Below are 13,214 nucleotides of genomic sequence, written 5' to 3'. Positions count from 1 at the left end.
AGCTAATGGCCCCCATAAACAGGCTGGAGTTGCCATCCTCATATCAGATAAGATAGATTTAAAACTAAAATTAGTGAGAAAAGACAAAGAAGGTTACTACATACTACTAAAGGGATCTTTCCTCCAGGAGGACATAACCATCCTAAATATCGAATCCCGGAGCTCTGAACTTCATCAAGCAAACTTTACTTTCACTGAAACCATACATAGATCAAAACACAATGATTCTTGGTAATTTTAGCACACCACTCTCACCTTTGGACAGATCAACAAGACAAAAACTCAACAGAGAAACCTTAGAATTCCATTCGTCTTCAGGCCTGTTCTTGTGCCAGTACCAAGCTGTTTTGATAATTATTGCTCTGTAACAGAGTATGAAGTTTGGTATTGAAATTCCTCCTATGCTGTTCTTTCTGCTAAAAAGTGTTTTTGCTATACGGGGTCTTTTATTATTCCATATGAAATTTTGGATTGCCTCTTCTATTTCTTTAAAGAATGACATTGGGATATTGATGGGTATTGCGTTGAATTTGTAGATAGCCCTTGGCAAGATTGTCATTTTCATGATGTTGATTCTTCCAATCCAGGAGCATGGGAGGTTTTTCCATTTCCTTAGTTCTGCTTTAATTTCCTTTTTCAGGGTTTTAAAGTTTTCATCAAAAGGTCCTTTACATTCTTAGTTAAGCTACTACCTAGGTACTTTATTTTCTTTGAGGCTATTGCAAAAGGAGTTGCCTTCCTGATTGTTGCCTCCTTACTCCCACTGTTGGCGTAAAGGAAGGCAGTTGATTTTTGAGGATTGATTTTATAGCCTGCTACTCTTCCAAAGTTTTAAATCAGATCAAGGAGCTTGGGAGTAGAGTCTACAGGATTCTTTAAATACAGAATCATGTCATCTGCAAAGAGGGATAGTTTTACTTCCTCTTTCCCTACTTGGATCCCCTTTATGCTTGCTTCTTGCCTTGTTGCATTGGCTAGGAATTCTAATACTATGTTAAAGAGGAGTGGAGAGAGTGGGCATCCTTGTCTCGTTCCTGGTTTTAGAGGGAATGGCGTTAGCTTTGCGCCATTAAGTATAATACTAGCGGTGGTTTTGTCATACACAGCCTTTATTATATTGAGGAATGTTCCTTGGATTCCTAGTTTCTCCAGAGCTTTTAACATAAAGGGGTGTTGGATCTTGTCAAATGCCTTTTCTGCATCTATTGAGACAATCATGTGATTTTTGTCCTTGCTCCTGTTGATGTGTTGAATTATATTAATTGATTTGCATATATTGAACCAGCTTTGCCTCCCTGTGATGAATCCAGTTTGATCATAGTGTATAATTTTTTTTGATAAGTTGTTGTAGACGGTTCGCCAGTATTTTGTTGAGAAGTTCTGCATTGATGTTCATCAAAGAAATAGGTCTATAGTTCTCTTTCTTTGATGAATCTCTGCCTGGTTTGGGGATGAGGGTTATACTGGCTTCATAGAATGAGTTTGGTAAGAAACCTTCATTTTCAATTTCGTTAAAGAGCTTGAGGAGTATTGGTGTGAGTTCTGCTTTGAAGATCTTATAGAATTCAGCAGTGAATCCATCTGGCCCTGGACTTTTCTTAGATGGAAGGTCTCTTATTGCCATTTCTATTTCAGTACTTGAAATAGGCCTGTTGAGTTGGGTCAGTTCTTCTTGGTTCAGTGTGGGTATGTTAATGTTGGCTAGGAATTCATCCATTTCTTCTAGATTCTTGAATTTGTTGGCGTAAAGGTTTGAGAAGTATTCCCTCATGATACTCTGGATCTTGGTAATTTCAGTCGTGCACTAGAATTAACTGCAAATGTATAAAAGACCTTGAGGTAAGAGCTGACACACTGAAAACTTTATAAGAAGGAATAGGAGATACACTAGGCCACCTTGGCACAGGTCGAAACTTTCTTAATAAGGACCAAGAATCACAACGACTCAGAGAAAGGCTGGATAAGTGGGACTGCATTAAACTGCAGAGGTTTTGTATGGCAAAGGACATAGCTAGTAAATTAGTTACGAAGCCTACAGAGTGGGAGAAGATCTTCACCAACCAAACAACGGACAAAGGCCTCATATCTAAAATATATCAAAAGCTCAAAAAATTAAACCACTCCAAAACTAATCTCCAAAGTAAGAACCATCCCATTAAAAAATGGGCCAAAGACTTAAAGAGAGTCTTCTCTGAAGAAGAAACAAAAATGGCCTATAGACACATGAAGAAATGCTCAACATCTCTGGTCATAAAAGAAATGCAAATCAAAACAACGCTAAGATTCCACCTCATTCCAGTTAGAATGGCCAGGATCAGGAAAACTAATAACAACAGATGCTGGAGGGGATGGGGCCAGGAGGGATCACTACTACACTGTTAGTGGGAGTGCAAACTCGTTCAACCACTATGGAAAGCAGTATGGCAGTGCCTCAAAAGACTAAACATAGAGTTTCCCTATGACCCAGCAATTCCACTAGTTGGCATTTACCCAACCATCCAGAAACTAGGGCATACTCAATCCACTAGCACATCAATGTTCATTGCAGCATTATTCACCATAGCAAGGATATGGAACCAACCTAGATGTCCCTCAGTTGATGAATGGATCCACAAGATGTGGTATTTGTACACAATGGAAATCTATGCTGCTGTCAGAAAAAACGACATTGCCCCATTTGTTAGGAAATGGAAAGACTTAGAAAAAATCATATTAAGTGAAGTAAGCCAGACTCAAAGGAACTTAGGCTCAATGGTTTCCCTCATTCATCATAACCTGTAGAAACCTAGGGCTCTACTAGCAGAGATTTGCAGTAGACCAAAAACTTGATACATAAGGCCATATAATATGAAGCTAATTGAATGCACCTCTAAGATATTGAAACAAAAGCCATATAATGAATGATTGCTGTCCTTAATGTGCTATATTATCTCATCTCTTTTGCTGTTCCTTTGTTATCTCATATTGACACAGTATCTCACTTTGTTATCTGATATATTGGATACATTTGTATTTGGTTACTTGAAATTGGACAGGGAAGGGGGGAAAACCAAGAGGGGGAGGGGGGAGGGTAATGGGACCAAGACATGTGAAAGGGTATCAATGTATGTGAATTAATGCACCTTCTATCTGGCAAATATCATGTTACCCCTTTATTAAATACAATAAAAAAAGAACATGAAAAAAAAGAAACCTTAGAATTGAACAACTATATAGACCAACTAGATCTAACAGAAATCTGCAGATTATTCCACCCAGCAACAACACAATATACGTTTTTCTCAGCAGCACATGGAACATTTTCCAAAATAGATCACATCTTAGGCCATAAAACAAACCTGGACAGATTCAGAAACACTGAAATTATTTCCTGCACTCTCTCAGACCACAAGGGCATCAAATTGGAAGTGAACACACAACTCCACCAACGAAAACCCTGTAACTCATGGAGATTAAACAACACATTGTTGAATCACCAATGGGTCATCCAAGAGATCAGAACAGAAATCCAACAGTTTATGAAATTTAACAAAAAGGAGCACACAAAATACCAGCTCCTGTGGGATACGGCAAAGGCAGTACTCAGAGGAAAATTAACAGCTCTGAGTGCCTACAATAGTAAATTGGAAAAATTGCAAACCAACAATTTAATGTGTCACCTTAAGCTTCTGGAAAAAGAGCAACAAACCAACCCTAATCCCAGTAGAAGGAAGCAAATTATTAAAATCAAAGCTGAATTAAATGATTTGGAATCCAAAAAAACTATAGAAAGAATCAACAAAACAAGGAGTTGGTTCTTTGAAAGAATTAACAAAATTGACAAACCCTTAGCAAATCTTACCAAAAAAAGAAGAGAGCATACCGAAATAAACAAAATCGCAGACGAAAATGGTAAAATCATGACAGAAATCACCAAGATCCAGAGTGTCATGAGGGAATACTTCTCAAACCTTCACGCCAACAAATTTGAGAATCTAGAAGAAATGGATGAATTCCTAGCCAATATTAACATATCCACACTGAACCAAGAAGAACCAAACCAACTCAACAGGCCTATTTCAAGCTCTCAAATAGAAATGGCAATAGAGAACTTCCACCTAAGAAAAGCCCAGGGCCAGATGGATTCACTGCTAAATTCTATAAGATCTTCAAAGCAGAGCTCACACCAATACTCCTCAAACTCTTCAATGAAATTGAAAATGAAGGTTCTTTAGCAAACTCATTCTATGAAGCCAGTATAACCATCATCCCCAAACCAGACAGAGATTCATCAAAGAAAGAGAACTATAGACCTATTTCCTTGATGAACATTGATGCAAAACTTCTCAAGGAAATACTGGCCAACCGTCTATGAAACTCATCAAAAAATTATACACCCTGATCAAACAGGATTCATCACAGGGAGGCAAAGCTGGGTCAACATACTCAAATCAATTAATATAATTCAACACATCAACAGGAGCAAGGACAAAAATCACATGATTGTCTCAATAGATGCAGAAAAGGCATTTGACAAGAACTGACACCCCTTTATGTTAAAAGCTCTGGAGAAACTAGGAATCCATGGAACATTCCTCAATATAATAAAGGCTGTGTATGACAAAACCACAGCTAGTATTATACTTAATGGCGAAAAGCTAAAGCCATTCCCTCTAAAACCAGGAACGAGACAAGGATGCCCACTCTCTCCATTCCTCTTTAACATAGTATTAGAAAATCTAGCCAGTGCAATAAGGCAAGAAGCACGCATAAAGGGGATCAAATAGGGAAAGAGGAAGTAAAACTATCCCTCTTTGCAGATGACATGATACTGTATTTAAAGAATCTTATAGACTCTACTCCCAAGATCCTTGAGCTGATTCAATACTTTGGAAAGGGTAGCAGGGTATAAAATTAACCCTCAAAAATCAACTGCCTTCCTCTATGCCAACAGTGAGAGGAAAGAGGCAACAATCAGGAAAGCAACTCCTTTTGCAATAGCCTCAAAGAAAATAAAGTACCTGGGAAGTACCTTAACTAAGTATGTAAAGGACCTTTTTGATGAAAACTTTAAAACATTGAAAAAGGAAATTAAAGCAGAACTAAGGAAATGGAAAAACCTCCCATGCTCCTGGATTGGAAGAATCAATATCGTGAAAATGACAATCTTGCCAAGGGCTCTCTACAAATTCAATGAAATACCCATCAGTACCCCAATGTCATTCTTTAAAGAAATAGAAGAGGCAATCCAAAATTTCATATGGAATAATAAAAGACCCCGTATAACAAAAACACTGCTTAGCAGAAACAACAGCGCAGGAGGAATTTCAATACCAAACTTTAGACTCTATTACAGAGCTATAATTATCAAAACAGCTTGGTACTGGCACAAGAACAGGCCTGAAGAGCAATGAAATAGAACTGAAGACCCAGATATTAAACCACAGACTTATAGCCACCTAATCTTTGACAAGGGAGCCAAAAAAATAGAATGTAAGAAAGATAGCCTCTTCAATAAGTGGTGCTGTCAGAACTGGTTAAACACCTGCAGAAAACTAAAGTTGGATCCCTCTTTATCAGCCTGTACGAGAATTAACTCCAAATGGATCAAAGACTTGGAGGTAAAAGCCGACATTCTGAAAACTTCACAAGAAGGAATAGGAGATACACTAGACCTCTTTGGCATGGGTAGAAACTTTCTTAATATGGACCAGGAATCACAACAAATCAGAGAATGGCTGGATAAGTGGGACTGCATTAAACTGCAGAGCTTTTGTATGGCAATGGACATAGCTAGTAATCTAATTAGGAAGCCTGCAGAGTGGGAGATCTTCACCAACCAAACAACGGACAAAGGCCTCATATCTAAAATATATCAACACCTCAAAAACAATCTTTCCATGTTTTCTTCTGTGAATGCACAAATAAGAGATACCATTTTAAAGTATTCCTTTCTCTAAAATAATGCTCACATGCTCCAAACTCAAACCACAATCATGGACAGAGGCAGCATTGGTTGCTGAGATTTGTAGATGTGGGAAATTGAGAGAACACAAGTGATTTGCTGCTTGAAGTAAAAAAAATAAGTCTGAGTGTGCGGATCCTGGTGAAGGACAAATATAACACAACGAAAGTGCCTTTCTCCACAGGAGTCCCTTTGGAATGCATAGTCGGAAACAGAAGTATTCAAGGCCAGTGATTGGAAAATTGCTCTTGCATTTGGGAAAGATGTTTAGCTCAACTACTGAAGGAATCTTGATTTTCCCATCATGCATTTCAACCAACTGTATTTACCCTGATGATTAAAACATGTTTACTTTGATTCATTACATGGGTTATTTTCATGTAACTTTTTAAATAAACTTGTCTTGGGACTTTATATGAAAAGGATAATCTGTTTACAGACCAAAGGTAAAATTTAGATTCATTTAGAACACAGAGATTCATAAGATGCTACATCTGATATTAGCTGCTGGGGTTAACTGTGGATATGCTTATATGTAGGTAAAGAAGTTGTATACTAAGACTGAGGGGAAAATATGGATGAACAATGCTGCTTTCTTTAAAATTGCATTTTGCATCTTCGCTGTCCTGCATATGGCTCAATTCTCAATCTGAATTTACAAGACTGCATATACTGCTTTCTCTAAGGTCTTACATCAGAATGCACTAGCCCAGATATGTCCTTTGCCAAACAATCATTCATATATTCATACATCACATCAATATACATTTCATCTGTTCCTGAACTGCAAAAATAAACGCTAAGAGCAATCTTATGTATTTGATAAAACTACATGGATCATTCTCACTAAATGACAAATGTGGCTCTGATGATATAAGAATTACATGATTTGTGGAATAAGATAATCACAATAAAGAGTACCTTCCTTATGTAGGGAATGTGGCTCACATATTTGTCCCTCAGCAAAGCCCAGGCATCTGAAGTGGTCAACCACTAATCATTGACCACATGTAGGAAAGAACTGACATTAGATTTCTGGGTAGATTTCTTTTTATACTCCCCTTTATTGATTGGGCAACAGTTGGCAATATGACAAATAGGACAAATATGACAAATATGTGATGTCTTTGAAGAAATAAGATAGAAATTTCTTATAAGAGAGAATGGAGAATATATTTCTCATGAAAGGGACTGGAAAATATATTTTTCATTCAAGTCAAAAGCAGGCTATTGTCCTCTAAGGACCTGTGAGGACAAAGCAGTAGGATTGTGAGTTTGAGGTTAATGAGTACTGCATGGAGGATTAGGGCTAGCCTGGGCTACATATGCAAACCCAGTATCAGAAACTAAAGCCAACCAATCCAAAACAAAACTACATTCTGGATGTTCAGATGATAATTTGATGTAGACATACAGTATAAAATGATTACTATGAGCAGGGTGATCAGTATATCCATTATCACATTTAGTTGATACACGTGTGTGTGTGAAAGAAGCTATCCAGCTTCTTAATTGAATGCTTTTTATTTCACCTCAGGATGAAGATATTCTTATGTGTAAAGGAATGATATTAAAACATTTGGAAAACTGAATTAAAATTTTTGTGGTTCTTTGCCTCCTCCACATATCATGAAGATTAATAAGTTATACCCCACGTATGTTCATTCTCCATGCACTAGCTTTCCTAATTTAGAGTTTAGACAGGAGAGACTTTTGACACTGTGAACTTACAAACAACATCTGTGGGTTGATGGAGACTTGATTGGCAGATATTTTTACCACATTGATTTTGGATCATCAAACATAGTGACATTGTATAATTATCCCTTCTTCAGCTCATGATTATACAAAAACTTAATTCACCTTAGTTTATCTTCCATTAATGTCTGGTTCTGTTGATCTCGGCTGGACTTCATTTTATTTATGATGTCCCAGCTATGTTCTAGGTATAATTTAGCTTTTCAAGTACAGAAGACAGCAATGCTAATTTACTCTACTCATGAGATCATATTCATGGATGATCATCTTACAAGAGTACAAATAAAATGAGGGATTCTCACGCCTAAACAACAACAAAGTACCTTAATTTTGGAGCCCTATACATGTGTGAAATATTTTAGTTTTTTGAGTGTCTTAATGACAAAAGTGTGCCATATTGAAGAATAAAATAAAGGAAAAAAAACTTTTTTTTTTTCATGGGCCTTGGACTCTGCCCTGGCACTGTCCCTGAGCTCTTCAGTTCAAGGTTATCACTCAACCATTTGAGCCACAGCACCAATTTTGTTTTTTGGGGGTTAATTAGAGATAAGAGTCTCATGGACTTTCATACCAGGGCTGTCTTTGAATCATGATCCTCAGATCTCAGCCACCTAAGTAGTTAGAATTATGGGAGTGTGCCACCAGCGTTCAATTAAGAAATCATTTTTGTTTGGTCCACCATTACATACATTAACGGTTTAAACCTGTAAAGATGAAGGATTCCTACATTTGAAACAATGAGGAATGGAAGCAAAGTTTTTTTAGTAGTCTTGAGATAGCAAGGTTTCAACTACACAGGGCTGGCTGTCAATATTGTGATCTGCAGCTATGGAGCACAATGCTCTTATTGTTTAGATTTCACCAGTACCGTGGAGAGTCTGAATTTTCCTGATCTTCAGTCATGTCCTTCCATGAAATCCAAGGGGGAAATCTCTGAGCTCCTCTATTGTGGATTAATTCAGAGAAAATTCTGTGAAGACACTCACAGACACTGAGAGAAATGATGGAACACTTTGATATTGTTCATTTGAAATTTGAATTAGACAGCTGTTACTTTGCCAAGGACATAGACACACAATTCTTTGTGTATTTCTCAACAGTTAATCCTGTAGCTCAAAGTCTTCAAAGAAAAATGAAAATGAAGAAACAATACTAAATGGACATCTTGCACATTGCACTGTTTTCTAAATGTTTCCATTTTCAAAGTACACATGGTAATGTTTATATTCCATTTGCTAATTGAACTCTTATGCTCTCAGAAGGTTGACTCATTGATGCTTAATTTTTTACATCTATGTGTTCGTATGTGTTGTCAATATTAAAAAAAGAGCAAGAGGAAATTGTCCAAAAGTACAATGATGTCACTAACCCAACACCTTTTTCAGTGGAACAGAATCTCAGAATATTTTCTGTTATATTTCCAGAAAAAAACTCAAAATAGACATAAGTAGTGAATCCATTTTGAGAAGAATTGATCTAATATTTATGTTAAAATTAGAACCAATACCAACATATAAAGAAATATTGTAGGCATGGCTAATCCTCAACAATATCCATGAAATGCTAGTGTTTTCAGGTAATGCTCACAATCCTAACTTCTAATCCATACCAACAGTAGCTTGAAAAATAAAAGTGACAGGGTAGGGATTTAGCTCAATGATAGAATACTAGCCTGGCAAGTGCTAGCCCCTGATTTCAGTTCTCATCTCTTAAAAATTTTGTGAATGCACTAATACAAGATAGTATTTTAAAACACTCCTTTCTGTAAATAATGCTTGCATGCCCCAAACTCACATCACAAGAATGGATAGAGACAGCACTGGTGTTCTGATTTGTAGATGTGGCAAGGTGAGACAACATGAGTGATATGCTGCCTTATGTAAAAATCAGCCTGAGTGTGAGGCTCATGGTGAAGGAAAAATGAAACAAAGAAAGAGATTTTGTCCACATGAATCTCTTAGAAATACAGAGTTGGAAATAAAATTACTGCATTTAGGAAATATTTTAGTTCAAATATGGACGGAAGTATGATTTTACTGTCATGTATTTCAACAAATTGCACTTATCCTGCTGACTGAATCATCTTTACCTGGACTCCCTATGTGTGTTATTTTCATCCAACTGTGTTTTTGTTTTTGTCTTTATTTTTGTTTTTTACTTATCTTGGAACTTTCTATGAAAATAGAAAACTTGTTACAGATCCAAAGTAAAAATTGGAAAGAAGGATATTCATATATGTTGCAACTATAGATCTCCCCCTTGTCTAAGCAAATGAATGAAATATGAAGCCTTAGGGGAAAACAGGGATGAAAGCTACCACTTTCACTAAATCTGTATTGTGTCTCTTTGATACTCTGCATATTTTGATATTGGCTTAGCTACCAAACCAAAATGACAAAACACAGTGTTCTGTTTTCCCTAAGGACTTAATGTCAAAATATACTAGCAGAGATATATCCTTTTCCAAATAATATTCATATATCACATAAATATTAGTTTTACCTGTATATCAACCACAACAATAAATTCTAGGAACAACCTCATGTATTACATGTCAATGTCTGTACCATTTTTACTAAATGGCAAACATGGCTTTGATGACATAAGAATTACATGATTTGTGGAATAGTGTATCAGGATAATCACAGTAAAGAGTACCTTCCTTTTGTAGGGAATGTGGCTCACATATTTGTCCCTCAGCAAAGCCCAGGCATGGGTTCATTTGGTCAGTACAGCTTTCGTTAGCAGAGCCAAGGTAATTTGAAAGCCAAGAACTCCAGTAATCACTCCCAGCTATTTCTTGTTGCTGTCCCGGAGAAGCTTCCTGCACCAGAGTTTCTTCATGGCATTCTTTACTTCTGCATTCCGTAGGGTGTAAATCATGGGATTTAGCATGGGGGTGATGATGGTGTAAAACACAGCCACCATCTTATCCTCCGTGAAAGTAACATCTGGGCGCATGTAGGTAAAGGTGCAGGGAACAAAAAAGATAATGACCACAGCAAGATGGGCGCCACAGGTGGAGAGAGCTTTGCGCCTGCCTTCTGCTGACTGCTTCCTCAGAGACACCAGAATAACAGTGTAGGAGATCAGCAAAATGACAAAACTGCCCAGACTGATGGTACCACTGTTGGCTGTCACAAGACCACCAATGATGTGTGTGTCCGTGCAGGCCAGTTTCAGCAGAGGGTGGACATCACAAAAGTAGTGATTGATCTCATTGGGCCCACAAAAGGGCAATTGGACCAACAGAGACACAGGGATTATGGTGTGCAAGAATCCACCCACCCAGGTGCCCAGCAAGATTTTGTTGCATCTCTCCTGGTCCATGATGGTCATGTAGTGCAGCGGCTTACAGATGGCCACATACCGGTCATAAGCCATGACAATAAGGATGAAGATCTCTGTGCAGCCAAAGAAATGGACCCCGAAGAGTTGTAATATGCACCCTGCATAGGAGATTCTTTTCTTCTTAGCTAAGAGATCAGCAATCAGCTTGGGTGCAGTGGATGATGAAAAACAAATGTCCACAAAAGACAAGGAATTGAGGAAGAAATACATGGGTGACTTCCAAAGATTGTCCATGCAAATTGTCAGCATGATGAGCAGGTTTCCTAGAAGAATGACAGTGTAGAAGAAGGAGAACACCACTAGACAAACCTCTTCAGCCACTGGGTCTTGAGTGAGGCCCCAGAAAATGAACTCTGTCACGTTGTTTACCTTTTCCATGAATGTATGTAATCAGCCTTAGAGACAATTAAATTACCCGAAAGGTAAACAGCAGAAAGGCAATTGTCCACTTTCTTTCAGAATAACTGCACATAATCCTGCAAAATATGTGTAAATACATACATACAGACATGAACATGTGTATTAGGAGGAAGGCAATTATGGCACTTGTAGGAGAATGGATGGATCTGGAGGAATTTTGATTTAAATAGATTTTGAGATGTTTCCTAAACTTGTACATTGTTGAATATGATCCCTCTTTTGTAAGTGTCATATAGTTGAAAGCCCATGCCTTAGAGTTCCATCTACATTGAGGCATCTACTCTATTGAACGCTATTGTCATACCTAGTCTTTTATTTTAGCAACATTGTGTTGACTTTTTCCAGTTTAGAAAACTGTACTGTTCACCTTATCTCTAAGTTACAGCTCCTAAAATAGCTATTATTTCTATTTTCCTCATGCTTAAAACAATAATAACAGTAGATCATTCTTGCAATAGCAGTAATATAAATATTCAGACTCTTACATATGCTTCTATTATTTTTGCCAGTCTGGGGCTTGTATTTAGGGACTGAGCACTGTCCTTAGGCTTTCTCAAGGCTAGCACTCTGCCACTTGAGCCACAGCACCACTTCTGGCCTTTTCTATATAGGTGGTACTGAGGAATTGAACCCTGGTCTTTGTACATGCTAGGCAAGCACTCTGTCATTAGGCCAAACTCCTAGCACTATATGCTCCTATTTTTATATGTCCCTTTCCCTGTTACTTTTTCTGACAACACAAAATACAACTTTCCACTGTCCAAGTCCGTCAGTTTAAGAAACACCCTTCAGATCTGTATTGGAGACATGAGTTTTATTGCTCATTCTACTTTAGAATGAGTTAGTTCTTACACATGAGCACAGGATGCTCATGAAACCTTTTCTCTCAAGTATGCAGAATTCCAATGTGAAAGACAGTGTTCCTGACTCTCATGTCAAAGAATTTGACTTCTCTGAACATATGCACAATGAAATGTCTCACTTCCTTTTCAAATGATTGGAATTTTTGAACTTCACATTTGTTCTGCCCTAGGTCATTGTTACAAACAGCTACACCTTGTTATTTTATTATAAACTTGATTTTATAATTCTATAGCTTCTTAGATCTGTGTCTTATAGATGTTTAAAAAAGAGCAGCCAAGAAGATTTCTTTATGTCATCAATCATCTTATGTTCACAATATAGAAGAGAATAGTCTCACCAGTGTTTTCAAGGCATGAGTCTTATTTTAGTCCCTTGTCTTCTTAAGATACAATTTGATTGTTTCCATCCACAGCAAAAGAACTGTGATGACTGACAATTTTGTGGAAAATGAGCTCTAAGTAAAGCCTGATTCCTATACTCAAATACTAGTAAGCATAGGGCTCTCTTTCTCTGGTTCTCAGAACTGCTGAAATTTCCCATTTCTCCCCAGTAGTTTTGTCAATAAATGTTCTTTGCTTTACTTATAAGGATTATTTCAAAGATATGATGCAATATCATAATGACCTTAGGGAAAGACTTTACTTAGTACTCAAGATTAATAATAGCCAAATGACATGGTTATCACTGAAGTTTAATTTACATTTCAGTTATTTTTGATTTGATTTCTTTGACACTAAACTGATTCTTCAAATTAGGACCATAACTTTAACTCCCAGCAATTCAGCAAAAAAAATTTAATTTTGTAATGTCTGTTAATTTCCTAACTTTCTTCCTATTGTCATAGGTTTCTGCCATCATTGTAGCTTGAATGTACTCT

At 37.2% G+C, this 13,214-nt stretch overlaps 1 protein-coding gene across 1 annotated transcript; it reads right to left on the bottom strand.

Moving 5' to 3' along the window:
• Positions 1-10,495: 10,495 nt before the first annotated feature.
• Positions 10,496-11,431, bottom strand: LOC150052812 (olfactory receptor 4S2-like). Its single transcript, XM_090348872.1, has one exon. The coding sequence runs from the start codon at positions 11,429-11,431 to the stop codon at positions 10,496-10,498; it is 936 nt and encodes a 311-aa protein (XP_090204998.1).
• Between the last annotated feature and the right edge of the window lie 1,783 nt (positions 11,432-13,214).

The sequence above is a fragment of the Megascapheus bottae genome, chromosome 16 (genome assembly GCF_031878675.1).
Source record: "Megascapheus bottae isolate mThoBot1 chromosome 16, mThoBot2.hap1, whole genome shotgun sequence".
Taxonomy (NCBI): Eukaryota; Metazoa; Chordata; class Mammalia; order Rodentia; family Geomyidae; genus Megascapheus; species Megascapheus bottae.
This window is presented reverse-complemented; position numbering and strand designations above follow the sequence as displayed.